At 53.2% G+C, this 25,648-nt stretch overlaps 14 protein-coding genes across 14 annotated transcripts; 8 read left to right on the top strand and 6 right to left on the bottom strand.

Moving 5' to 3' along the window:
- Window positions 1–1,311: 1,311 nt before the first annotated feature.
- Window positions 1,312–2,124, top strand: CKM354_000063100 (uncharacterized protein; the record flags this gene model as incomplete). Its single annotated transcript, XM_044795725.1, has 2 exons — window positions 1,312–1,489; window positions 1,553–2,124. 2 exons carry the CDS (start codon window positions 1,312–1,314, stop codon window positions 2,122–2,124), a joined length of 750 nt encoding a protein of 249 aa, XP_044651660.1.
- A 1,604-nt stretch (window positions 2,125–3,728) lies between these two features.
- CKM354_000063000 (uncharacterized protein) lies at window positions 3,729–7,326 on the top strand (the record flags this gene model as incomplete). Its single annotated transcript, XM_044795724.1, has 2 exons — window positions 3,729–6,110; window positions 6,163–7,326. The coding sequence occupies 2 exons, from the start codon at window positions 3,729–3,731 to the stop codon at window positions 7,324–7,326; spliced, it is 3,546 nt and encodes a 1,181-aa protein (XP_044651659.1).
- Window positions 7,327–8,723: 1,397 nt separating this feature from the next.
- CKM354_000062900 (uncharacterized protein) lies at window positions 8,724–12,243 on the bottom strand (the record flags this gene model as incomplete). The annotated part of the gene is made up of 3 exons (XM_044795723.1): window positions 8,724–9,020; window positions 9,076–11,921; window positions 11,982–12,243. The coding sequence occupies 3 exons, from the start codon at window positions 12,241–12,243 to the stop codon at window positions 8,724–8,726; spliced, it is 3,405 nt and encodes a 1,134-aa protein (XP_044651658.1).
- Window positions 12,244–13,562: 1,319 nt separating this feature from the next.
- CKM354_000062800 (uncharacterized protein) lies at window positions 13,563–14,154 on the top strand (the record flags this gene model as incomplete). Its single annotated transcript, XM_044795722.1, has 2 exons — window positions 13,563–14,051; window positions 14,104–14,154. 2 exons carry the CDS (start codon window positions 13,563–13,565, stop codon window positions 14,152–14,154), a joined length of 540 nt encoding a protein of 179 aa, XP_044651657.1.
- A 257-nt stretch (window positions 14,155–14,411) lies between these two features.
- Window positions 14,412–14,807, top strand: CKM354_000062700 (uncharacterized protein; the record flags this gene model as incomplete). Its single annotated transcript, XM_044795721.1, has 1 exon — window positions 14,412–14,807. One exon carries the CDS (start codon window positions 14,412–14,414, stop codon window positions 14,805–14,807), a length of 396 nt encoding a protein of 131 aa, XP_044651656.1.
- A 138-nt stretch (window positions 14,808–14,945) lies between these two features.
- On the bottom strand, window positions 14,946–16,727 carry CKM354_000062600 (uncharacterized protein; the record flags this gene model as incomplete). Its single annotated transcript, XM_044795720.1, has 5 exons — window positions 14,946–15,591; window positions 15,648–15,858; window positions 15,905–15,937; window positions 15,991–16,454; window positions 16,504–16,727. The coding sequence occupies 5 exons, from the start codon at window positions 16,725–16,727 to the stop codon at window positions 14,946–14,948; spliced, it is 1,578 nt and encodes a 525-aa protein (XP_044651655.1).
- A 607-nt stretch (window positions 16,728–17,334) lies between these two features.
- CKM354_000062500 (uncharacterized protein) lies at window positions 17,335–18,171 on the top strand (the record flags this gene model as incomplete). The annotated part of the gene is made up of 1 exon (XM_044795719.1): window positions 17,335–18,171. One exon carries the CDS (start codon window positions 17,335–17,337, stop codon window positions 18,169–18,171), a length of 837 nt encoding a protein of 278 aa, XP_044651654.1.
- Window positions 18,172–18,335: 164 nt separating this feature from the next.
- Window positions 18,336–19,384, bottom strand: CKM354_000062400 (uncharacterized protein; the record flags this gene model as incomplete). Its single annotated transcript, XM_044795718.1, has 2 exons — window positions 18,336–19,081; window positions 19,147–19,384. The coding sequence occupies 2 exons, from the start codon at window positions 19,382–19,384 to the stop codon at window positions 18,336–18,338; spliced, it is 984 nt and encodes a 327-aa protein (XP_044651653.1).
- Window positions 19,385–19,760: 376 nt separating this feature from the next.
- On the top strand, window positions 19,761–20,453 carry CKM354_000062300 (uncharacterized protein; the record flags this gene model as incomplete). The annotated part of the gene is made up of 1 exon (XM_044795717.1): window positions 19,761–20,453. The coding sequence occupies one exon, from the start codon at window positions 19,761–19,763 to the stop codon at window positions 20,451–20,453; it is 693 nt and encodes a 230-aa protein (XP_044651652.1).
- A 14-nt stretch (window positions 20,454–20,467) lies between these two features.
- On the bottom strand, window positions 20,468–21,037 carry CKM354_000062200 (uncharacterized protein; the record flags this gene model as incomplete). The annotated part of the gene is made up of 1 exon (XM_044795716.1): window positions 20,468–21,037. One exon carries the CDS (start codon window positions 21,035–21,037, stop codon window positions 20,468–20,470), a length of 570 nt encoding a protein of 189 aa, XP_044651651.1.
- Window positions 21,038–21,186: 149 nt separating this feature from the next.
- Window positions 21,187–21,888, bottom strand: CKM354_000062100 (phosphatidylglycerophosphatase; the record flags this gene model as incomplete). The annotated part of the gene is made up of 2 exons (XM_044795715.1): window positions 21,187–21,270; window positions 21,337–21,888. 2 exons carry the CDS (start codon window positions 21,886–21,888, stop codon window positions 21,187–21,189), a joined length of 636 nt encoding a protein of 211 aa, XP_044651650.1.
- A 230-nt stretch (window positions 21,889–22,118) lies between these two features.
- On the top strand, window positions 22,119–22,690 carry CKM354_000062000 (mRNA splicing protein SMD3; the record flags this gene model as incomplete). Its single annotated transcript, XM_044795714.1, has 4 exons — window positions 22,119–22,166; window positions 22,245–22,305; window positions 22,394–22,523; window positions 22,579–22,690. 4 exons carry the CDS (start codon window positions 22,119–22,121, stop codon window positions 22,688–22,690), a joined length of 351 nt encoding a protein of 116 aa, XP_044651649.1.
- A 353-nt stretch (window positions 22,691–23,043) lies between these two features.
- On the top strand, window positions 23,044–24,002 carry CKM354_000061900 (uncharacterized protein; the record flags this gene model as incomplete). The annotated part of the gene is made up of 2 exons (XM_044795713.1): window positions 23,044–23,116; window positions 23,185–24,002. 2 exons carry the CDS (start codon window positions 23,044–23,046, stop codon window positions 24,000–24,002), a joined length of 891 nt encoding a protein of 296 aa, XP_044651648.1.
- A 114-nt stretch (window positions 24,003–24,116) lies between these two features.
- On the bottom strand, window positions 24,117–25,047 carry CKM354_000061800 (uncharacterized protein; the record flags this gene model as incomplete). Its single annotated transcript, XM_044795712.1, has 2 exons — window positions 24,117–24,851; window positions 24,907–25,047. The coding sequence occupies 2 exons, from the start codon at window positions 25,045–25,047 to the stop codon at window positions 24,117–24,119; spliced, it is 876 nt and encodes a 291-aa protein (XP_044651647.1).
- Window positions 25,048–25,648: the final 601 nt, after the last annotated feature.

Genomic DNA, 25,648 nt, shown 5'->3' with positions numbered 1-25,648 from the left:
CCAAATTCCGAGTTCCTCGTCCTTCTGCTCGGAGCTCTACAGTCAGGAAGTCAGATGTTTGTGTACCAACATCATTCACAGAAATTCTCAATCCCAATCCCATGTGTCCTTGACAAACAGGTTCCACACATCATGATAGATGGTATCCCTATTCACGACTTGTCGGCTCGACACTACATTACTCTCCCATCCTCTCAAGAGCTCCAGGACGAATCGACACAACCATGCCTCACCGCGCCCCCAAAACCGTCTCCTTTAGCAAAAGAGACACCGTAATCCCAATCCCAAACCACAAACGCCCCAAAACCGCAACCTCAGACCCCCAAACCCAACGCGCACAACTCAAAAAAGAAATCTCCAAAATCGAACACGAATTCCTCGAAACTCGCAAATCGCGCGAAGCCAACGAAATAAATATGAGAAATCACACAACATGCGACGGAAAGAAGAACAAGCTCGAATGATGGCTTATGTCGAAGGTTGTAGAATGAGAGAGGCTGTTCTGTTGGATTTGTTGAGTGATGCGAAGAATATGTTGGTGTTTGTAGAGGAGCACGATAGGTTGCAAGATAAGGGGTATGCAAAAGGTTATCTGGAGAGGATGAATTCATGGAGAGAGGGGGTTGCGAGGGAGGTGGGAAGGCGGAAATGATGATTATTTGAAGCGAGATGAAATTTGGTTGTCGAAAGATGGCGGGTCCGTCATTGGTGTCAATTGATCAATGTCTATTATTTTCTACTGCTTCTTCGGTATGTTGCATGATGCATTTGTCTAATTGGCAGGAGACCTTTCTCTATACCGTGCTGACTTGGATATAGGTACGATCGTGTTCGTTCTCTCGGGAAGTACTGTAGGCGAGTTGTGGAAGCGTAATCTTTCGAGAATCTGCAAGTCAGACTCGAACATTCGGCAGCGAGACCGGATCATGTGGTTGATACATACGGCGTAACGAGCTCAGGTCACGTTGTAGCCTGGGCTTAACATATAATACTTACACTCGGTATCAGTCAGCAGCAGAACAAGACACAACGAGCTACATCAGAATGCCTAAGTCGACGAGGTATCAATTATGATTCGGAACTCGATGCCCTTCTGATCCGTGCGCCTCCACCGTGTTGTAAGAAACTGCCCGAGACAGTGCAGAGTCAAAGTGTCTCATCGCTGACAATACTATTGTCGACAGACTTCGTGAATCTCCTGTGACATTCTCGTGGCAGGGCACGCCTGTGAAGCGTCTATAAGAGAGTGAAGTACTTATTCACCTTCGAAATGTGCTTAAATCGATATAATTCTCCTGCTGGCAAGAGAAAATGTCCAAACCATCGAGGAAGCCGAGATCTCCTGGAGAGTCACCCTCAGCAGCGATCGCTCAGACGAAAGAACTTCAACTCAAAGACGGCAGCACCGAAAGCGCGAGCTCGTACCCCAGAATGTCGACACCAGCCGCTCCCACCACACAGGGGAATGATCCCATATGGAACGAAGCAGGTACGCATGGAGTGGTCGGCCGGAGAAATTTTTAACGTCCAGAGACTGACGAGTCGAGCACAGGTTGTCCAATTTGCGCGCGCGAGTTCGTTGCACTTTATCGACACATTCGCAACGTCCACCATTACGAAGTCGAGCCCAATCGCCACGGCCAGTACCGTATCACGGGAGTACGGGTTCAAGGTGCCAGTAGAAGTCAGCGAAGCAATAGCTCGACGCAGCCAGCAGCTTCGGACTCAGTTCCTCAGCTCGCTTCGATTGCCCCTGTTGGTCAGTCTGCAGACGATGGTGCACGTCCACCAGATCACTACAACAACACCCCAGCTGTCCCTCCCGCAACCGCATCTCTCGAGCTTCAGAACGACTTCCCAGCTCCCAACACTCTCACTCCTGCTGCGATCTGCAACCCTTTCCCATATGGGCCGCGAGGTTCATATGGCCCAGCGGATGAGTGGCTGGCAAATGTCTTGACTGAAGACAATAGAGACCACGACCGACGAGCTCGACTTGTAGAACAAGAGCGCCAACAGCAAACCTTGCCAGTACCATCGATCCAGATCAATGGGGTTAATTATGACTTGCAAACATTGCCTGATGGGCCAACGCCGGGGCAGAAGCCTCGGATTTTGGAGTGACGACCAAGCAAGGAATGCTGCTAGCCTGACCGCGCAAGCTCATGGCGATAGAGTAGATTCTTGAGATTCTAAGGTTGCCCGACGAGGATTGCAATTTGATGAAAGGGCACAACAGCGAGCGTGGTGGAACGGACGAGGTGTCGTGGATATGGAGGGAGTCATCAGGATTGCTTGCACCTGCTCGTTGACTTAGCAACTTCTCAACCATGAGAGTATCGCAGCGAATGCAATGCCAGCGAACCCTGTCGAGCTGTGTGACGGCTGGACTCCTGTCTCGAGAAAGGTAGCACATTAAGTTAACGGAAATTCATCTGACGCTGTACGCCGCCATCGCCATTGCTTATCGTTCCGACGTTTAGCAGGCTCTTTGCGAGACCTGACCTACATCACGAAAATGCGCAACAGTACTGCTTGTTCATCTGTTATCGTGTCGTTCTCGCCTGGTCCGGAAGTGCAAGATAGGCTAAAGCACCTTCTGCATGTGAAGTTGCGGAGGCAAGCCTCTCTGCGCCACATGTCTCGAGTGCGAATCAGATCGCTTCGGACCAGGATCATGAAATCCTGAAGGAGGTCAACATTTCCATGCTCGTGGGGATGCACTCGGCTACTTCTGTGCGTAGCGACGGTGTCGCCTGTGCTCCATCATGCGCAATTCATGTCCACCAGCACGACGCGGATGATGAAGCTTCCAGTTATGCTGTAAGCAAAGTCATCAGTGTTCGCATGAGTAGTGCAGATCTCTGGCTGGTGACGAGGATGCCCAGTTCGCGCAATCCCAGCGTGCATCATCGACGGTCCGAAGGCGAGATCGAAGTCTCGGGATGTTGCGCAAGATGGAGTTCGTCCAATCGCCGGCGGCAAATTGCTGTAGCCTCACACACCGCGCACTCAGCCCACGTTGACGCGTCGCAGATGTTCTCAGCGTGTGGATGTGATGATGGCGAGCACGGGTGGGAGCTAATTCACCGTCCGTGGGAGTTTGGTTCATCAAAACAGCTTCTTCGTGTCCAAGCAGGTTGTTGCAAGCAACGGAAGCTTGAGCTCCAGCGGCACGGCAGCGTCATAGGGCAGCGGGAGACGCTAGACGCACAGAGGCAGCACGCCGACGATCGTCTGGAATTGTGCCGAGTGTTGTCTGTCCCTCGTCAAAGTGCCTCCGTCTCCTATACCGCGGAGCACTCCTCGTCCTCGACCCGACACATGTGTACCTGAAGTCAGCAGCAGGCGGCAACAAACAGACAGCACGTCGGTCAGCGGCAGGCCCAGGCACCATGTCATCATCCGACGGCGGGCAGTAAGTGCTGAATTCCCCTTTCTGGCCAAGTCGACGCGAGCCAACCGCGTGTCCCACCGCGCCCCATTGGCACAGGCATGCCATGCTCACCAGGAAGAATCGCGGCTGTCGTACAACACAATCCACGCCTCCGAACGAGCTTGGCGGGGACGAGGAAATATATTGACACGTCCGCGGCTAACTCCCCTCGCTCAACAGCAAGCGCACCCCGTCGGCCGTGACCAAAGCTCTCCAGCGGCTCTCTAGCAGAAACAATGTGCCCACTCTGAACACCGTGACCAGCGACGCACCCACCACCGACACCGACAACATGTCGAGCCCCGAGGGCAGCAGCAGCGCCCACTACCTGTCGCCCGTGCGAGCCTCGATGCAGTCCGGCCACCGCCCGCACCTGTCGACCACCATGTCCAATACACAGACGCCCCAGGCCCAGAACTCGCCCGTCAAAGACTCGCCCATCACTCCGAGCACCGCGACTCAGGGCGCCTCGATCGAGCAGAGCGTGCGACTATTCAAGGTCTTCGAGGCTCTGCGTAGCGGAGACACGGCGGCTATTGCAAAAGCAACGCGAGCCAGCGGCGAAGCGAAGCTCGAGGGAACCACAATTCTCCACCTGGCCATTCAATGCGCTGAAATGGCTGTGATCGAGTATGTGCTCTCTCAGCATGATGCAGACATCAACGCCCGCGATCGCGACGGCAACACCCCACTCCACGTGGCTGCGAACCTGGGTCGAGTGCCGGTGGTGAAGCTGCTGCTCGAGCAGAAAGAGATCAACGATTCCATCGCCAATCACCAGGGAAAGACGCCTCTCGACGTGGCTCGCAACCCGGACATCTTCCAGCTGTTGCAACTTGCGAGATCTGTATACACAGAGAAGCAGATCCGAACAATTCATCAGCTAGTCGCCAAGGGCGACTACGATGCCCTGGAAGAGCTACTTTCCGAGAGTCGTGTCAGGTCGACCCTGGACATCAACGCTCCAGAGTTGGCACAGGAACCTGCCACTATCGCCGACGGAGGTAGTCTACTCCACGAAGCTGCTCGCAAGAGGGACCTGAAATTGGCCCAGTTGTTGTTGCTGAGCGGTGCCGACCCTTTCCGTCGCGATCGCAGAGGCAAGCTACCACAGGATGTTACCAAAGACGACCGAACGCGTGCGATCCTCAAGCGGTCACCAGCTGCCGCTGCCGCTCAGAGACAAATTCAAGAGCAGACCATCCTTGGTAGTGCGTCACAAGCTAGTGGAGTCCCGACCGGAGATGGTGGGCCTGGTAGCAAAGAAAGTCGGGAAATGAAGGGCTACCTGAAGAAGTGGACAAACTATACCTCTGGATACAAGCTGCGCTGGTTCGTTTTAGAAGATGGCGTTCTGTCGTACTACAAACACCAAGATGATGCTGGGAGTGCTTGTCGAGGCGCCATCAACATGCGCATAGCGAAGTTGCAAATGGATCCCAAGGACAAGGACAAGCTGCATTTTGAGATCCTTGGAAAGAGCTCGGTCAAGTACGATCTGAAAGCGAACCACCAAGTCGAGGCGAAGAGATGGTTCTGGGCACTGAACAACGCCATTCAATGGGCCAAGGACGAAGCCAAGGAAGAGCAGCGACGGGAGCGACAGGAAGCCAGTGCCAAACACGAGCATCTCGAACGCATCAGAACGCGGGAGGCGGAGGTGGCACAGAGCGGAGGCAGCTTGACACCGGCGACGGCGGTCACCGGAGGTTCAACATCTCTGGCTGGCAGTACACTAGGAGACGGGAATCTCAGCGCATACGATGCCAGTGAGGCCGATGGCAACTCGGTCATTGTCCGTGACTCCAGTCGTGCGGGCACCGCTCACATCGAGGGCGATCTGGACGACGAGGAGGACTACGGCGACGATGCGAGCAGTAATGAGGTCAAGCCTGGCAACAAGGACGCCTTTAGTATTACTGCGCAGTCCGCTAAGCTCCAGCTCGATCTTCTAGAGCAAGTATCTGCGGCACTGCGAAGTGAGAGGGACAAGAGCCCTGATACCCCGCTGGGACACCCAACTCTGGAACAAGCCTTATCTTCGTATGAGACCGCAGTTGGGAATCTCAAGGGTCTCCTGATGGACTTGCTCCGTATCTCCCGTGATCATGAAGCTTACTGGCAATATCGACTGGAACGCGAACAGAACATCAGGAGATTGTGGGAAGACAGCATGGCAAAGGTGGCTCGAGAGCAAGAGGAGCTCGAGAACCGCATCGGCGAATCAGAGGACAAGAGGAAACGAACAAAGAAGGCATTGAAGGAGGCTCTTGATGGCACTGCCTCATCGAGAGTTGCGTCGCCTTCAGTTGAGACTGGAGAAAAGGTCAGCTCGATGCTGGAAGTTCCTGCTGGTCAACCGATTAAGAGGCGTCAGACTATTGCCGAACTGACGAACAACGAGATCTCCGACGATGACAGCGAAGAAGAGGATGAATTCTTCGACGCCGTTGATGCTGGTGAAGTCGAGATCGTCAAGGCGTTGCCTTCCCCACCACAGTCACCTAAGCCGATCGCTGCTGACAAGGATGGCGCACAAGATGGCAGCTCGAGCATTGAGCAGGAGCGGCGTGAAAAGGAGATGCAGATCTCGAAGAGCTATCGTGGGTACGAGGATGGTCTGCGAAAACGACTGAAGATCGATGCAGATAACAGGCCAAAGGTCTCACTCTGGGTATGTCTGAACTGGGTGCAACTTCATAATGCGTTTACTGACCACATCGTAGGGTGTTCTCAAATCTATGATTGGCAAGGACATGACCAAGATGACGCTACCCGTCACCTTCAACGAACCAACCTCTCTGCATTATGCGGTCGTGGCGGACATGGAATATGTTAACCTCTTGAACACTGCAGCTGATCGCACCGACTCTTCGGAACGCATGGTCTATGTCGCTGCATTTGCAGCGTCCGAATATGCTGGTACGATCGGGCGTGTCGCGAAGCCATTCAATCCTCTTCTCGGCGAGACATTCGAATACGTGCGTCCAGACCAAGGCTATCGCTTCTTCATTGAACAAGTCACGCACCATCCTCCCGTTGGAGCCGCCTATGCCGAATCCAGCAAATGGACCTATTACGGCGAGTCAAACGTGAAGTCCAAATTTTATGGAAAGTCTTTCGAATTCAACCCTACCGGCACCTGGTACCTCCACATTCGGCCTCTTGATGGCAGCCCTGAAGAAGTATACACTTGGAAGAAGGTCACTTCGTCGGTCGTTGGCATCTTGACGGGTAACCCTGTGGTCGACAATTACGGCCTGATGGAAGTCAAGAACTGGACCACTGGCGAGACCGCCCTAGTAGACTTCAAGCCTCGAGGCTGGAAGGCATCTTCTGCCTACCATGTTTCGGGCAAGGTCCTCGACAAGGACGGCAACACGCGCTGGTCTCTCGGCGGAAGGTGGAATGACAAGATCTATGCACGCCTCACGCCAGGCTATGAAGGTTCTGTTGACCCATCCGAAGGCTCTCTGGAGAAGGGTGACAAAGCTTTCCTTGTGTGGGAAGCTCACTACAGGCCTCCTCCAGGCGAGATTCCTTTCAACCTTACGCCATTCGTGGTCACACTCAACGACTTGCCCGATAAATTGAAACCCTTGGTCGCTCCCACGGATTCCCGTCTGCGACCGGATCAAAGAGCCATGGAAGACGCAGAGTACGACTTCGCCGCGACAGAGAAGACTCGTTTGGAAGAAGGTCAACGTGCACGCAGACGGGTCCGAGAAGCCAAGGGCGAGGACTTCACTCCGCGCTGGTTCGTCAAAGCAAAACATCCTGTCACTGGTGAGGAGTTCTGGAAGTTCAACCATGAATACTGGCAGATCCGCGATGAAGTGGCCGAGGGGAAGAGGAACTGGGGCAGTGAGAGACTAGAAGAGATATTCTAGATGGGTACTGTGTCAGTGGCCGCTTTTACCTTTTTGCCTTCGACAGCCGCTGAGGGACAGGACTGAAGTGCAGATGTTCAGCACATAATCTTACTTTCTGCGAGAAACCTACTAAGTTAGTGCGCATACGCTTGCTGGATCATATCTGAGTCGTTTGAAAAGTTCACTTCATTTCCATTGCGCTACTTCAGAACGGTCCAGCGAATACTATGACATCCCACCAAGGCTGCTTCTTCCGCCGTTTCTCATCTTCTTGTCTTTTGGTCATAGTTATCCCCTGTGGTTCTGATGAAGAGGCTGTGCATTCCATCCCACTGTGCGCCGCGGACTCCCCTTCTCGCCGCCCTTCCCTAAGCTCCTCACCAGAACTCCGCAACTTCTTCCGCCACTCCTTCCACCGACTCTTCGTCCCTCCCCCATTCTCGCGTTTTTGCGAAACGCCCGCAGACTTCACACAATCCTCGGTACTTGAAGTGCTACGTTGGCTACCGTCACTGTCACTATCAAGTGGCACGTATTTGCGCGACAGGGGCATTGTTTTTGTTTTCTGTTTTTGTTTGCGAGGAAACTAAGGGTAGAACAAAAGAGAAAACGATCAATCGACGGCGCTTTTTGTTACAAGCAATCGAAATCGATCGATCGATCGGACACTGTACGTTGTGAATGCTTCTTGTGGCTCAAATCTATGCAGAGAATCCTGCTTGGAATTATGGAACTTTGTCCGCATATGGAAAACCATTCACGAACGCCATGCTGCTGTATCTGAGCACTCATTACAAGGAAGAGTGGGAAGGGAGGCTCCCAGAAATCTCAGTGAATTGCTGAATGCATCTCATTAACGAAGACGTTGCACAATCGAAAGGAATCTGGCCAGATCATCTTCAAATAATCGATGTCCAGCAATCCTTATACTCTAGCCCAAAGACAGCAAACATGTGGAGGAGTGTGACGCTAAGTAAGCTGGTACATAGCAACTTCGTATCATATTTGTGCTCTGGATTCACTAGTTCCTCCGCCTCCTGCGTCCTGCCCTTTCCTGTGACCCGCAAGATCTCGGGATCCAATAAAGTAACTGTACAATGATGATCATGCCGTGCGTCTGGGCTGTTTTTCTTCTTTCTGCCTCTCGCTTTCCCTTCCTACACCAACCGCCCAACGCTCAACGCAAAAAGACACTAGGCAATACTAGGGTAACATCCGACCAAATCTTATGGTCGTTCTCGATCTTGGGTATAAAACGAAAATGGGTAAAGAAATTTCTCGTAAAGTCAATGCAGTGTCCGAGTGTCAGAGATAAAGAATGGCAGGCGTTTGATTGTGGTGGCCGTCGACCGTGAGCCGGAGCTTGTCCCAATGCAGGCTTGGCATCGTTCGTCCCTACGCTCGACCAGAAGTGTTTACTGCTGCTCCACGGTATCCTCGGTATATGCTCTCCAGTACGTTGTCAACAGCGATAAGACCTGGCGCTGTGTCATTCCGTCCTCACAAGCGACCTGTAATGCAGTTCCGTCTTCGAATTCCAGGATCACCGAGTAGGGCAACTCCTGTTGGTCCAGCACGGGCATGAAAGGCGCCTTGAACTCTGCAAGCGCGTACCTCTTCATGGCAACGCCTCGGTGAATGTCCATCGCCTGTGCAATAGCGAATTGCAAGACTCCATAGTCGTCAATCGTTACTATCCGACGCTTCCAGAGCTGTATTCTGCATTAGCCTAAGTCATGCAAGGAGAAAGACGGGGCTGGTGCTTACCAAGGAATCTGGGAATTGTACGTTAAGATCACCAACCACCGCGGCTGGTGGCGTGTCAGGCTTCGAAACAGCTAAGCTCACAGGCCTCGCAGCCTCTGGAGCGCTGAGCATACTGTCACTCTTCGTGGGGCTCCTCGGCTCGACTGGAGAATTCTTCTTCTTCGATCCAGTCAAATTACTCATCCGCTTGAAGAATCGGGTCGCCTTGCTAGCCTTCTCTGGAGCGACATTCTCGTCATTGGAATTGAGAGACATGGCCGAGTTTACGCGAACATTGGCTGGTGGTGGGGGGAAGTCATCTAGAGCAGGTGCTGATTTCTGTCTCTCTTTCCAGAATCGGCTGGTCCGGGAGCGAGATGACTTGACCGAACGAGTGTCATTAGAGTACAATGAGTTGTTGGACGAGAGCGGTGGTTCAGACTCGACCGCAGGCGGCGAAGGAGTGGCGGAGGGAGCTGCAGAGAATGGAGGCGTTGGACCGTGTGCGGAGCCAGGGGCTGAGGAGCCCGGACGAGCTATGCGAGTAGTGACAGAAACAGAATCGCGTTTCGTGACAGGATCATGTTGAACGCTTCCGGTCAGCCATTGTTCTTCGTTAGACATGGCTGAGGTCGGTGTGTTCACTGCACTCCTGCTCTGCCGCTTGCGAGACATAGGACGAGTCGCAGGGGGGAGCCTCCGGTTCTGCATGGCAGATCCTCCAAGTGAGTTCTCACTTGATTCTCTAGCTGACAGCTCGGCCAATGCTTGGATGCGTCTGGATATCCCAGACGATACATTGCGCGCGCGTCCAGCGGAGAGCAGTTCTTGCTTTTCCGCAGGCGGCATAGGGCTTACGGAACGACTCTTGATGGACGAGGGTCGACTCTTGACAGAGGAAGGTCGCTCATCATCTGCCGGTTTCTCGGGGTTTGTAAAAGCTCGCGCAATTGGCATAGGTCGAGGTGCATTGGAAGCTTCGATGCTGGCGGATCTGCCCTGGAATGCCAATGCTATTGGCGACCTCGCTACCGTGATTGGTCTGGCTTCCTGCACAGTGGCGCTATGCAACTCTTCGTACAGCGCATCGTCATCGGAATCCAGCTCTTCTTCGTCCACTTCGTTCTGTAGCGTGTCTAGAGCCAATGGCTGTACGTAGCCGCGCCTGCGTTTGACCAGGTCGCTATCCGAGCGTTTGTGCGGCGAAAGCGATCCAGATGCATTTATTGAAGACGTGAGGTCTTGCTGCTCGGGGAGTGTGATTGTCGGGGCTGGAGTAGCTCCTTCGTCAACCTGCAGATGCTGCGACCCCTTTGCTGTGGTCTCGCTGCCTTGCTCTGACACGAGAGGTCGTTCCGTAGGCGTCTGACTAGGTGTTGTCGAGGCAGCATCGTCGTGAGTTGTGTCCGACTCGTCTACCGTTGCATCAATCGGTGCAGCTGATAACGATGCGTGGGGTACTGCTTTGGCAGTCTTCTCCTCCGAGATATCGTCAAGGACTGCAGTTTCTGGTGCTTCGTCTATCGTCTCCTCGGTTCGTTGTGTGTCGGGTGTGCCGTATCGAAGTTCAATACCCGAGTCCGCTTTGGTAGACTGATTCTGGCTCTCGTCATCTGTGCTGTGCTGTTCGGGTTCGCTCTCCGCCAGATTCTTGCTCTGCGCCTCTTCTTGCTTGCTCTGCGTCCCTTCGTCAGATGGATCCTGTTGGGACTCGCTCGCCATCGGCACACTGGGGACTTCTGGCGCGTCCTCGGTGATCGAATTGAACATGGAGCCCTGCGACTTGCGCAGCTGCTTCTTCCGCAACTCGACAGCTTTCATGAGGCGTATTTTGTCTGCAGACATAGGACCGGATTTGTGCAAGGGCGCGGATCTGACGCTTCCACGCGACATTGGTCGCGATGCAAAAGTGGGAATGTCAGGGATGGGCGGCATCGCAGGCGCGGTAGACTCGAGTGCTGACGGGGCAGTTGCAGATCGTGACATGGCGGCTTGGCCGCCCGAGGACTTTGGCCGGATTGCTTCCTGCTTCTTGGGCATCGTCTTGAGGGTGGCAGGAACGGCCGACACGCGTGGCGCAGTTGGGCGCAAAGCCTTCTCCGGCGCATTGATCGGACGCGGTGCGAGCTTGACCTTCGGCTTGAACAACGCGTCGTACTGACTGAAATCGAATGGCTCTTCATCCATGGACTGCGAGCGCATCGCGCCTCCGCGAGCAGCGAAGGAATTGCGCTCCGGCGAAGGCTCGGGAGGTCTCTGATCGGGCGGTTGGGAAGCAAAGCCGTGGAGCTGCTCGTCGGGCAGCTTGTCCTGCGTATCTCGAACGTGCTGCAATGCGGTAGCAGCATCTGACAGTGACGACTCTGTGGGTGGCGGCTTTTGCTCGGGAATTGCGAGGTCGTCGGCAGCTTGATCACCTGGTGCCGATGCTTGCAGCGGTGGCACTGGCGATTCCAACGGGGTCAGCGGAAGTGAAGTCGCTTCAGCAGGCACGGGCAACGTCAGCGCAGGCGACTTCGCCGGAGAGGCCGGCGGAGTCGTGCGTCTTGGGGTGGTGGTGTGTGCATGGAGTGAGGTCATTGACCGCGGTGCGCGTTTGCCTATCCCACGATCTGAACGGTATCTCTGCGAGATGTGCAGACTCGCTGCAGATGCGCCTGTCTCCTCCGCAGCCCCCTCGTCTTCGTCCTCATCCTCCTCGCGCAACTCATCGAGGCGGCCCATGGAGGGGGACGGAGATGCCGTGTGCAGTTGGAAGGACGCGGCGAGTGCAGTGTCGTTGAGTCCATCTCCGCTGGTCAGCTCGAGCAGGGTTTCGTAGGGGGAGTAGCGTTCGAGAACGTCCTGGAGGTGAACCGATGTGCGTGCTGGATCGCAAGTCCCGTTAGCCTTCACTCCTCATCGTATCTCCTGCGCTCTCCACATACCTTGCAGCAATCGCGACGTCCCCTCCGGTATGTACTTGATCAAAATCCTTCGGCGGCGATACATGAGCAGGCCGTACAACGGCGATGCGTCTGTGTATGCCGCCAGGGCATTGCGGGCCTCGGAGACTCCATGCTTTCCTTTGCCCAGCAGATCCACCGAGTCTCGCGAGGTGTACTTCAGCAGGAACCAGCCTCCAGCCTCGGCGATGGCCGTCTGATATGCCTCCGTGACTTCGGGCGTGTCAAGGCCATTCAGTGACATTTCGCGCGCGTGAACGGGACGTGGTTCCGCAAGCGCTGCGTGCACCACTCGTCGGTGGGCAGATTATCCTAGGTCTATTCGGAGGTCGCTTAGTGTGGGCATTGACGTTTGAGACATTACACCTGTCCGACAGGCGGGTGTGTGAGGAGTGTCGCCAGGCTGACGACGCACGCTTCTCGTGCAGTGCAAGGGCAGAGTGTAGCACCGCAGGAGGAGTTGCTCGCGGGCGCCTTTGCACTCCAAGACGCTCAAGTGAGGATAGAGTTTGGGGCGAGGGCTACTGCCAGGTGCACCTCGCTCGAGCCAATGGGCGCGACGAGAAGGATGGAAAATGGCTTCAGGAGATAGCGCATGGCGCGCAGGCTGGCCCACCACACTGCCCTCTGCCGCGCCGCCGCCAAAAGCACACCCCTGGGCGACGTGCGCACGAGCGCTTGTCGCACCTCGGTGGCGGCGATCAAACACGCAACATCTGCGAGTCTCGCCGGGGGTGCGATGATAACACGCTGCGTGCTATCATCTCGAGCGTTGTGCGTGTCCACCACTCTCGCAGCGTGCAACGTCCAACGGCGGCGGCAACTTTGACGATGCGCGGTCATGGCGTGCATGCATGCACAATCGGACAATATGCACATCTCCTCCGCCGACTGGACTGGCGATAGAGTTCCGACTAGAGCACGCGATCGCCGCCATCACCACCCGCCACACCCTGGCTCGACGGGCTTCGATCATGAACTCACTTGCCTGCGACCGCGGTTGGCGGGGGAGACATCATCGTCAGCATCGCCTCTCGCCGCGTAGCATGCTGCAACATCACCCACCCGCAACGCAGTGCCTGTAGAGACTCCGCCATCTGATCGAGGGAGGCCATTGTGCTTTCCACACCTCCCTCCGCCAGTGCTCGGCGCGTGGCCCCGAAGCCATTGTAATCTGTCGTCTGGCGGACCTGAAGATCACACACTCGTCTACCCTTTCCGCACATTTGATCTGCCACGCGGTGCTGAGAGCTCCACAGGTACAGCAAATTACGGCCGCCGTGAGACATGCACGCACGTGTGCGCCAGAACGGCCGCTGCGAGATCGCAACGCTCTGCTCACACTACATACGACCATTGCATTGCTGAGAGATAATTCTATGCGCTGTAGGTGGTACTTCCGCAATGTCTTCATCCATCGCAGCCGGCCGCGTGAAGCTGGCCCACTGCCCGGTCCCGCCTAGCTTGCCCCGTCATAAACCACAGCTGCTCTGCTCCTAGCATTTATCACAAAACAGCAACGACATCATCGAAACTCTCTGCAACAAACGCAATATCTCAAACATGGGTGTATCCAAGCTGCCATCGGTAGCAGACATCCCAAACTTACCAACAGCGGACCGGGCAGCAATCCTCGACCTGTTATTCGAACCAAGCACACAACTCCACACACTATCAGTCCCTCTACTCCATGAAAAACAATTCGAAAGCTACGCCGACCTCATCTCAGCCATTGGCGTCCAACTCACCGACCTTGCCGAATCTGCTTCAACTTCAGACACAGCATGGCTCGAAGGCATTCTCGGCTCACATCCTCGTCTTGGCGCAAAGAAAGTTGAAAGCGCGCAATCGCAAGCCGAGCAAGCACAATTGCAGGGCAATGCAGATGAAACAGAGCAATTGCGTAATCTCAACGAAGAATACGAGAAAACTTACCCCGGCCTTCGATATGTGGTGTTCGTGAACGGGAGAAGCCGATCTGTGATCATGCACGATATGCGTGAACGGATCGCAAACAGCAACCTCCAGGCAGAGAGATTGGCGAACATCAGGGTGAGTCCTTGAATGTTTCTGGTTGTTTCACGCTGACAGATAACGTCTGCAGGCCATGTGTGAGATTGCTGCTGATAGAGCGAGTAAATTGTCCTTGGAGTAATTGTTGTAGGTATTTGGTTGGATTCAAACAAGAAACAACAACGAAAGAGTTGAAGTTTGCCTCAATACATTCCATAACGATTGCGGCTTCACATTGCCACTTAGAGGATATCATATTCACGACAAAAAGAATGTTTGCCCGCTAACAATGCAAAGTTTTGTTGAAACGCTTCACTATTTATGTCATCGTCTCAGATCTGATCTCTACGATGGATACCCCAGCACCAGAGAAAACTCACAGAACCTTGAACTGCACAGATGTCCGAACCAACCAAAGACAAGAATAGCAACAGCGGCGGCAGCGAGAAGAAGCAAGGGAAGAAACCAGCCAAACCAGCATCTGGTTTTGGCGTTTCAGGAGGACAACAGAAGCAAGGTCCGAAGAGACTGAACCAACTCCTTGAAGAGACAGGCGTGAAATCAAAGAGCAAGAAAGGAGAAGAAGGATTCAAGGCTGGAGCCAAGTACGGTGCATCTGAATTCGTTGACGTCCCTTTGGATGATCCGGTCCAAGAACGTGAGGATCCAGACTACGAGATGATTGACAGTAACGACACTTCAAATGATGGAGAGCAGCATCGCTCGTACAATGGCCAACCTGACCATGCTCGCAAGTATCCCAAAGGCTTCGGGAAGGAGAGCGAGCGTAAGTGAGATCTTCTTTTCACTGTGCTATGAGGTGGTTACAGCCTACTGTGGCAATCGCAGCTTGGTGCAGGTCTTGGAAAAGCTGGCAGAGCTTGAGTGGAAGCAACTCAAATGCATCAGAAAGCGTCGCCAGATGACACGCCCTCATCTAGTAAATCTGAACCTCGGACTCTCGTCAGCCATTTCCGCAATCTCTTCCTCTGTCTTGCCTTCAATTTTGTAATCCCGTTTGCCCATACTGCGTTGCTTATTCTCCCACGTAAAGTAAAAGAACATGAAACCATGCACCACGCCCGCGAGAGCAACCAATGCCACATTCACAGAATGGCCCTTGGTATACAAAGGCGCATCACTGTTGGTATACAGCCAGGGCGAAATGACTCCAGGAATATTTCCCAACATGATTTGCATTCCCGAAGCCGTTGCTCGCTTTCCGTATCGAGGATTATTCGTGTTGAGCCAGGCGATGTTGAGTCCAAGAATCACATAGATTCCTGCTGCTGCTACGAAGCATCCGAAGTAGAGGACTCCAGGTCCTGTTCCAGTCAACCCAGCACCGACTAGGATTGCGTATCCTGTTGCTGAGATGAAGGCGAAGACAGAAGCGAAAGGGCCACGGAGCTGTGTTCGGTCGCTGAACCACGCTACGATGAGGTAGCTTATGGCTCCTGTGGCGTAGCACGGGACAGTGTAAAGCTGAACAATAGCGGTGCTCGCATCCGGGAAGATCTCCCTAATGATGGTGGGCAGGAATGTGGCATAGGCATAGTGTGACACATTACCACAGAATCTATTCGACCCCGTTAGGACGGATACGGTAAACTCAGGGCGTTGGACAGTACTCACTGTGTCAATGAGAAGACATATGTCTTCCAATCTTTCATGCCAAGTCTAAAGTCTGCCCAGTCGAATTCGTTGGTGGTACCTTGGGCAGCTCTACGTGCTTTCACGAGTGCTCGTTCCTCCTCGTTGAGGAAGAAGGCAGTGTCAGCATCGTCAGCTAGGCCCCAGATACAATACAGGCCAAGTATGATTGTTGGTAGTCCTTGGATGATCACTGGTCCACGTCAGCAAGGCTCACACTAGAGATCGGCAGTTCGTACAGATCCATCTCCATCCGCTCATTCCTGCCAATCCTGTGAAGAGAGTCAACACTGATCTTAAAATTTCTCGAGAAGTTATCGCTGACCATCCATAAATCCGATACCGTATGCGAGTAGCCCAGCAACAGAACCGGAAACAGCAGCGGAAACGAATAAGTAACCAGTGCGTAACGCTATTTCCTGACGCGTGTAAAATAGCGTCAAGTAGATGACCAGGCCCGGAAACAAGCCAGCCTCTGTCAGTCCGAGCAAAACGCGGCATGCGAGAAGCCCTCCATACGTCTGTGTGAAGCCCGAGAATGTCGCAACAAAGCCCCACGAGATGGTGATGAATGCTATCCAGCGTGATGGACGCACATAGTGCTTCATGACCAAGTTGCTTGGAAGCTCGAATGCGACATAAGTTGGAAATAATACCGTGATCGCAACCGAGAATTCATAACCTGTCTCTTGGTTCATGCCTAGGTCTTCTTCGAGGCCGTACAGTCTTGCATTTCCTAGGTTGACACGATCGATGAACGACATCAGATAAAGCAGCATGACCAAAGGACTATGTTCAGATCAGCTGAGACACTGCTGGCGACGACTTTCGTACATACATCAGCCATCTGTCAATCTTGCGCACGAGACGCTTCTCCTTTGCGGGATCGATAGAAGCAAGAACACTCGCTTGTTGTTGCACATCTGGATCCTGTCGTTCTACATGTTCGCCAGATAGATCTTCGTCCACCTTCTCGTCCTTTCGATCAGAGGCAGAATCATCAGAGTCTGTTCGCCGTGGAAAATCGCTACGCTCCCTCTTTCTGAAGTTTAGTACCGCCATACTGACACGACGGGTTGCAATGAGACTGAGAAAGCACCTAATGTTTCACAGAAGTAGCGAAGATGATAACCATACTTATTCTTTCCCCTCACACCTACTCCACGTCGCCTACAGCGCAGGACATGGGTCCAGCATCGTCATTCGAGGTGTATACCAAGACCCAAGCAACGGATTCGTGAGGAGCTTGACATTGGCAAGACCATCGCGGCGATCTGTAGCGTGCAAGCCATGCGCCAGTGACGCACGCCAAATTCAGTCGTATCGAAGTACACCACGGACCTATGGCCGATATAATTCTGTAGATCGTGTAAGCGAGGAGGCTTGCTTTTGTGATTTTCTTCACTCGTCTTGGTGGAAATGAAGATTTGAAGTCGCGAAGTCGTGTCGTGAGCGAGGAGGTTGCAGCATGTCCTTGATCGGTTACAAGGATGTGACTTTTGCCGAACTGCCCCTTCCTCTGGTGGGGCGTCCATTGTAGGCTAGCGTAGCACAAAGTAAACAATTGATTCCACTAGTTACACTTCGAACATCTATGAACGAAAGATCAGAACATGCGAGGAAGTGGTCAAGAACAAGACAAGCAAAGCACACGCGAAGCCATTCCAGGATGATCACTCTTTTATACCAGATCCCAGCCCTCATCTTGGCACTATGGCTCTTCACCGCGTACATGACAAGATCATTCCCAACCCTCATGGGCAAGCGCATCTGCCTCGTCATTGCCCACCCAGACGATGAAGCAATGTTCTTCGCGCCGACACTTCGCTACCTCTCGAACCCCGAGCTCGGAAACCAAATCGTCATCATCTGCTTCAGTAGCGGTGATGCCGATGGCCTAGGACACATCCGCAAAAAGGAGCTCGTAGACTCAGCACTTTTACTCGGGGTCCGCAAAGCAGAGCACGTCTTCGTGATAGAGGACAAGAATTTTCCGGATTCAATGACAGCGACGTGGGATGCAAAATTGATCTCGCAAACGCTGCTCAAAGCCTTCGCTCCCAATGTCAGCAGTACCCCTGCAAACAAAGCTCCAGAAGCGAACATTGATGTCCTGATCACGTTCGACGAGGGAGGAGTCAGCGGCCATCCGAATCACATCTCGCTCCTACACGGCTGTACTACTTTCTTGAAAACCTTGATGCAACGGCATACTGGTTGGGAGAATCCGGTGAAACTTTACACACTCACATCAGTGAACATAGTGAGGAAGTACAGCAGCATACTGGACTCGGCAGCGAGCGTACTGGCAACTGTCTTGGGTTCGAAAGAGAAAGGAGCTTATCCCAATCCTTTGCTTATGGTAAGCTCGCCCGGGGACGTAAGGAAGGCGCAGCAAGCGATGACCACCGCACATGTTAGCCAGATGCGATGGTTCAGGTGGGGGTGGATTGGAATCTCTCGATACATGGTCGTGAACGACCTGAAGAAACGGAAGGGCGTGTAAATATGGTAGAATTGCCATGATAGATCATGTTCTAAAGAGCTTTCCGCAAAAGCACATCTTGATGTCATTACGACATTAAAAAGTAAGCTATATTCATTCATCTGGTGTGATTCCTTGGTCCTTGACGCCTCGCTATGCAATCAAATAATAGTGCAGAAACGCAACTAGTATCCATAGGCTGAGCCCCTATGCCCTGGCTGTTGATACACTCCGTTGTCGCTATCTTGATAAAATGTGTTGCGCTTGTCCTCGTCCAGGAATGGCTCTTGGACCTCCCAGCTGTGGTTCTTCTCCTCCACGCTGAACTCGAGATCTTCCTGAGTAATGCTGTCCCAATACTTGTAGACCATCATAACGGCCAGCAAGTTGAGAAGAGTCGCGAAGAATAGTCCGTCCACGTAATGCTCCACATTCTCGCAAATGATCTCGCTGAACGCATACATCAGGACTTGACCAATGATGAGAGCCAGAACGCCGACAATGATGTGCAATAGCGGCCATCTTTGCTCCAGTGTTCCGAGGACCAGGATCACCTGGCAAACAACGTAGACGGCCAGGTAGATCGCGCTGAAGAGGTACACCACCACGAACAATCCTATTGTGCTCTCCGGTCCGAGTCCTCCCCAGCCTTTGAATGTCAAAAGTGACACAGCAAACGAGATGAGAGCCATGATAGTGCTGCAACCGTAGATGAGCCAGATCGAGAGTGTCGTGCCATCTTCGTACATTGCGAATCCGACAAATCCACTAATCATCAGGCAGATGCAGGTTGCTGATACCAGTCCGCACTGGGCAGCCACGAAGTATGCGTATGCGCCGCTTGAGGGAGGAACCACGCCGCAGTCGATGACCAAGGAGCACATCGTAAGTAAGGTGTATAGGTAGAAGAAAGAAGTCATCTCTTTGCGCCCTATTTATGCGATTAGCCATATGCTCCTCGCAAACCCTGTGGTATTCCAGTTCTCCTGCACCTACCCACTGCTGTGAACTTGCTCCGCACGTGAATGATCATGACGACCAACATCACGAGGGCCAGAATGTGCGCGAAACCAGTCGCGCCTTGGAATATTATCGTGTTCGCCAGTTCGATGGATCGCGCGTAGCAGGTCGTCTGCACGCTATTCGTGCCCGTGATCGGCGAAGTAGGCCCTACCAGAGGACATAGCGGCAGAGGGACCTTGTCGCATATCGACACAAAATCACCGAAGCCCATGGTGGAGGAATTGGTCGCACGTCTGGAGCAGTGCGGTGGTGGGCGTGGTCGGAGTGGTCGGACGGAGAAATGTTGGTGACTCGCAGTCGGCTGGTATGCGCAGCGGTCGTTCTTATCAATGCGTGGATAAGTACTTGGCTGGAGTCGTCAACGGCTGCTGGGAGGGCCGAACGATGGGGCTGGGTAACGAGTGTGGTGTTTCAGCGCTTGGATGGGCGAGCGCAAACAAGAGGAAGGGGCGTTCGGAAGATCCTTGTCTAGCAACGACCATCCTGGAAATAGCATCACGCTAGCCTCTTCCAACCTCCTTTTGCCAAGCCTGCACCTCTACACGCTTCACTTTTGCACAACTCGTCCACTTCACTTGTGCACCAATATGGCTGACGAAGAGAAGCCCAGAAACCGCAAGGAGCGGCGGGCGGCTGCGAAAGAAAGTGGCAAACCTGTCGAAGCACCCACGAAGATGCCCAAACTTAAGATGGCCAAGCCTGATTACGATGCTCGTCCAGCCAAAGGCACAACTTTACTAGACTTGTACGAACAGAAGAAGGAGCTCCTGGAAAAAGGACAGCCTTTTGACAACAGATACTCCGATGGCATCCCGCGAGGTGAAAGCGGCAACATCCTCGATGTCGGGCTAGGAGACAACGAACCCATCGGCCCTGTTGGAAATGCCTTCTTCTGGTCAGTCTGCTTGTCCATGTTGCATTTCACTCTGGACGTCATGACATACAACCAATACGCACAAGACATCATATGGCCCGCAATATTTCGACGATCCGGTACCATCTTGCCTATTCTCTTCATCGCTATCTTGATGATGAAGTCGGATCTGGCGTACAAGCTGGGCTTGGTCAGACAGCTCCTGTTTCTCGTCGCAGCAGTGGGAGCAGGATGCTATTTAATTCACGTTGGCAATTCCTACGGCTACTTCGCGGTAATGAAACAGGCTCCACCACTTGGCACGTTCTGGATCTACAGTGTCGTCGAGCTGGACAAGTGGTATGCTGTTGCCAGCCTGGGACTGAACTTTGCATTTCTGCTATGGAACGGCTATACGTTCTTCTGAGACAGTATCTGAGACTATGGGAAAAGGTTTGGCACTTGTACCGCAGGCTTCTGAGCATCGGCAACGACAGCAGATTTCCTCGTCGATGGTCCAGGCTGCGAGAGGTTCTCCCAATTCATGTTGGACACTGTCTCTAGTTCTGCTGGATCGAAAGTCGTAGCGGGCTGAGCAGGACCTGCCGGTGCTGCAGCCTGGTTCACGAAGCCGAACACTGGCGCATCGAGGTTGACGCATTCTGTCCAGTCAACCGCGTTGTCCGCAAGGAGCCCAAATGCAGCTGTCAGCTCTGCATCCCTAGCTTTGCAGTATTGGCACAGATAGGGGACTTGTTCTGGAGCAAATCGAAGACAGTCGCGGCTCATCCAGATGTCGTATTGAGGGCCATTTGCACGAATGAAGGTGTACAATCCGAGACACCTCCAGTCTGCCAGATTCTGTGGAGAAGGGTTCTCGCCAGCATACGCTACGCGCCTATCTCGGTCTAGCACGACTTTCTCGAATGTCTCGCACAACTTTACGCCTCGGATGTTTCCGATCTCTGGCCAGCGGCATCGATCGCATTCGGGATAGAGAATGAAGCACATGGTGGATGCTAAAGTCTTTGCCTGAACATTGACCGGAGTTGGATGTCTTATGCGTTCAAAACGGATCGGTAAGATGTCGAGGACGGCGATGCAACGAGATGTCCCGAGGGCGATCGGTGGTGGATATATATGCTCTCCTATTGCATCATTCACTCAAAGTCGCTTTTGGGCTCCGGAGGCACATAGCTTCGTCGTAGCAGAAAAGTACGAAGTCCTTTCTCGACCCTTGTCATCTATACCATGATGTTAGCTTATCAATATTATATCGTGGCAAAGGGAAGTCTTGGAGAATGGCTTACAAGGCCGTAGTCCTGCCTGACACCATTCTCAATCCATACTCCATAGCTTCCCATCATGTTGGCCATCATGACATCAGTGAACAATCTATCCCCGACTATGGCCACCTGATTCTCCCGTGTCACTCCAGTCTCAGGCTGGCTGCGGAAATACTCCATGATTTCGGAGTGACATCCGGGTTTCTTGGTACTGTGTCGCAGGACTTTTACTCCCGTGTTGCGTTCGAGTAGATCAGCTTCTGCATGTCCAGGATCTGAATTTGTGCCGGAAGAATTGGAGACTATGAGGAGCTTGGATCCAGGATATGCTTTGCGAAGTTCTTCAAATTTGGAGGTATAAGGTGGGTGGATGACATTGGTCTTAGGAAGTGCGAAACAATTATCTTTGTCAAGAACCACGGCTTTGATGTCCGGTTTCTTGTCCGAGCCAGGCTTGATGAAGGCTTGCGAAAGGGGGACTGGGAGTTGATCGAATGTCGCGATGGTGTGGTGGGGGAGACATAACGATGGGTTGACTAGTAGTCGAAGAACATTGACCGTCGCTGAGACATTCATGATGGGATTGAGAATGGTAAGCTCAGAAGATAGCTGCAAAGACGCATGTGAAAGCAAGAGGCAGCAGGCCCGAAGCTTGGCATTGCGCTAGCGCGAGAAAAGTGAAGCTCTGGGCTTTGCTACTACGCAACTCGCGCTCCACCTCCGACACGACAACAACCTCCATTCGACTCTCTCGCGCCCGAAATCTCCCTCGATCCTTCCGCGACCACGAATATTGAGTCGCGAACATGACATCCACAATCGGCATCCCGATCAAGCTCCTCAACGAGGCCACCGTAAGTGTTACTCTGCAACCACTTTGCGGCGGACCTGCGATTACACGAGGATTCTGTAGCTGACGATATGCGCTCTAGGGACATCAAGTCACGGTTGAGATCGACTCCGGCCAGACTTACCGCGGAAAGCTTGTCGAAGGTGCGTCTACAATGAGAACAGTCGGAGAAGCACCAGAGGGCCTACCATAATGGAAGGAGCAAAACGGGAACTGACAGGTTGATAATAGCTGAGGACAACATGAACTGCCAACTGGAGAACATCAACGTCACACAACGCGATGGACGCGTCACACATTTGGATCGAGTCTACATTCGAGGTTCGCACGTGCGACTGTTCATTGTACCGGACATGCTGCGGTATGTTGCTCGTGTCCGCCTACGAAATGAGCGATCTTAGACTGACTTTTGACAGAAACGCACCCATGTTCAGGTCGCGGAATACTCGAGGACGCGGTGTTGGTTTGGCTAGAGGAAGAGCGACTGTCAATCGCGCTCGTGGCTCAGGACGAGGCGGCAGAGGGTAGAGGACAGAGGCTGTTGAGAGATCACAAGATACGCCATACTGAAGGAGCGACATGAAAGTGAGAGCGTGGTCAAAACTCTGAGGTGTTCTTCCGTCTGCGAGCAGAGCGGGTAGGATGGGCAGATGGCAACGTGGATGACATGCCGCGAGCAGTGCGGATACTTTGAGGCAAGGCTGGAGGGACCGTTGGACGTGTTGGAATTGTGCCGTCCCTCCGCACTAGATATGTGATTCGATGTGTAGCACATCGAAATCGTGATGACACTGCCCCTCCACTTTCCGCTCAACTTTACCTTCTTCCACTTCCACTCAACCTGCAACATGTAATCCTCGTCTTCCAACGCCATTCTCGACATGGACATCAAACACTCGCGGCGTATTCTACTGCTCGGGACGCGCGAGTCCGGGACGCTGGACGTTGTCAAAGGTGAGCGAGGCATCCGCACCCGGCCCAGCCACAACGCCTCTCACCAACAACGTCTAACGCCTTGCCAGATCTCACAGGCTCCGCTCCCGATCCGCACGTCGATGGCTCCACCGCTGGGCTGACGCACGAATGGAACGCCGAAACCACATACTACAAAGCGAACGTGCCAATTTGGATCGACGAAGTGTCAGAAATAGAATCATGGAAGGCCGAGTTTCTAAAGGCAGAGGCGAAGGAGGTGGTTGACGAGGTTGGAGCGTGGATCTACTGCTTTCAGCGTCAAGCAGATGGCAAGATCAGTCCAGAGGTTGAGGAGGCATTGAAGAGCATAAAAGAAGTAGTGGACCAGCACTCGCTTGCATTGGACACGACGCTACTGGCAGTAGCGAAGCCACATGGGAAGCAGGCTGTGACCAGCGCGACTGCGAATCAAGAAGAGCAAGAAGATCTGTGCATGCAGTACGGCTTCGAATACGTGGACTATAGCGCAACTGGCAAGAATGAGTACGGAGAGAAAGTGGGTTTCGAGCGGCTGAAGGAAGTTCTCGAGACGAACGAATGGGCCTCTGCGGAGAACGATGAGGTAGACCTCGATGATCTGGACTTCACGGCAGATGACTTTGGCGATTTTGGCACAGAAGAGGCAGAGATGACCGCTGAGTTGTTTGGCATGAAGGCTGCATTGAATGAAGAGGACGACCCAGATACAAGTGGAGAGGGCTTCACCACTGCAGCACAAGCTGTTCAAGTCGACGACTTGGACAAACTCATGTCGCAGCTACTCGCGGTGAGGGAGCAGAGTGCTGGATTGCCAGAAGAGGAGCGTAAGAAGAAGGCAGCGAAGGCCGTAAAAGACATTATGGATGGAAATCCAAACTTGGGATGAAGTACCCAATGCAACTCAATCATCAAGCTCTCTGAAAGGCGGAAACAAGTATGCACCTCCCAACTCCGCGCTGTCATCAACTCATCATCTGGCGAACGATTATTGTATCCGCGCTCACAGCCAAGCCACCAAGGCAACGAGACCGACCAAACTTCCAGCACTCACCATGTTGAAACTGGAAGCGGAAGATTCAGAGTCACCTCCAGTGCTATTTCCGCCGGGTGTCTGCGTAGCATCGGCATTGTTCGCGGAAGCAGTCGGGCGAATCTGTCCGTCCTGGACATTCGTGGTCGTATAAGTCTGAGACGCAGAGCTCTCGCCAGTTGGTTGCGAGACCAGCCAAGCTGCGCTACCTGTCACAGCTGCTGTGTAATAGTAGCTGACCTCAGTCTTGTTGCCAATCGGGTCTCTGAAATTGACAGTCGAGGTTTCCGTGGCCGACGAGCCGGAGCCAGTGTTCAAAAGACCTCCAAAGACATTATAGAGATAGCCTGCCAGTCCCACGGAAGCTGTCGCACTAGCCGCGCAGTACGAGGAGCTGGCGCTTGATAATTGAGATGGCTGTATGTCCGCCTCGACGGCACTGTCCGGAGCATGAGCGGTATAGCATGCCACGCATCCAGCTAGTTGGTCCCAGAACTGCGATTCGCAAACGCACACTCGCTGGTTCTCGTCGCTCTGACCAGATGGCAAGCTGTTTTCATCAATACTAGACTCGTCGCCGTCTTGCGATTGCGGATCTGCGTTCCGTCTGCTGTTTCCGTCGCTGGGCGAACTGATGTTCAGATTCCAGAGGTCGTTGAGGAAATCTGGCCCGCCATAGATACATTGGGCTTGGATGGCATAGACCTGCAAATCACAGTCAGCATCTTTGCGACCAGGGAGATCAATCGTAAGAACTTACTGCATTGCACGGAGCATTGAAGTCAGGATAGCCACTTGAATTCCTTGGAGCGCATACTGAGGATAGGTAGGCGGCGAGACCATTCGATTGTGCTCCCGCCAGAACCGCACTGGCCAGGATCAAAGATGTCGTTGACCACATACTGTCCAGCTTTCCCAGATCGTCTCCTGGTACTTTATTGGTTGGCAGATAGGTACCGCTCAGTAGAAAGAGAATCCTCAGTGTAGTTTCCCGATGTCTCTCCTTCAATCAGTGCGTGCTCTTGTCAAATACCACTGAATGAAGTCCGCGCGCGACACGAGCGGCGCTCCCAATATTTATACAATCCTGAAATGCACATCGCACCATGGTTACGTCCATCGCCCGTGTCGCCTCGCCAATGGCAGGAAAAACCGCCCGCTCCAGCCATCCAGCGACCAAGTTCCAGATTTCCAAGCAAGTACAAATCCGGTTCCTAGTCCTGGTTCTTTCGCCCGCAAAAGATCAACAGGGATCACAATCCTGTTTACCCAAACAGGCGTCGTCAGCCGTCTTTTGCACCTCAACTCGGCAAAGCGAAGGATTTTGAACACTAGAATTGCGACTCGGCTGAAGAGTGGTGGCGTCGGGGGCCTTAGATTTCTATTTTTGATTTCGAAGTGGCATGAAGAATTTGAAGATCAATCGCAACGATGCGAAAAGATGATTCTCGTCATTGCGAGTTGTTCATGCATGCGTGCGGGGAGACGAGAGAAAATTTCCC

This window comes from Cercospora kikuchii, assembly GCF_019650295.1.
Source record: "Cercospora kikuchii DNA, contig_00001, whole genome shotgun sequence".
Taxonomy (NCBI): Eukaryota; Fungi; Ascomycota; class Dothideomycetes; order Mycosphaerellales; family Mycosphaerellaceae; genus Cercospora; species Cercospora kikuchii.
Note: the sequence above shows the minus strand (reverse complement) of the source record. Positions and strands in the feature narration are given on the sequence as shown.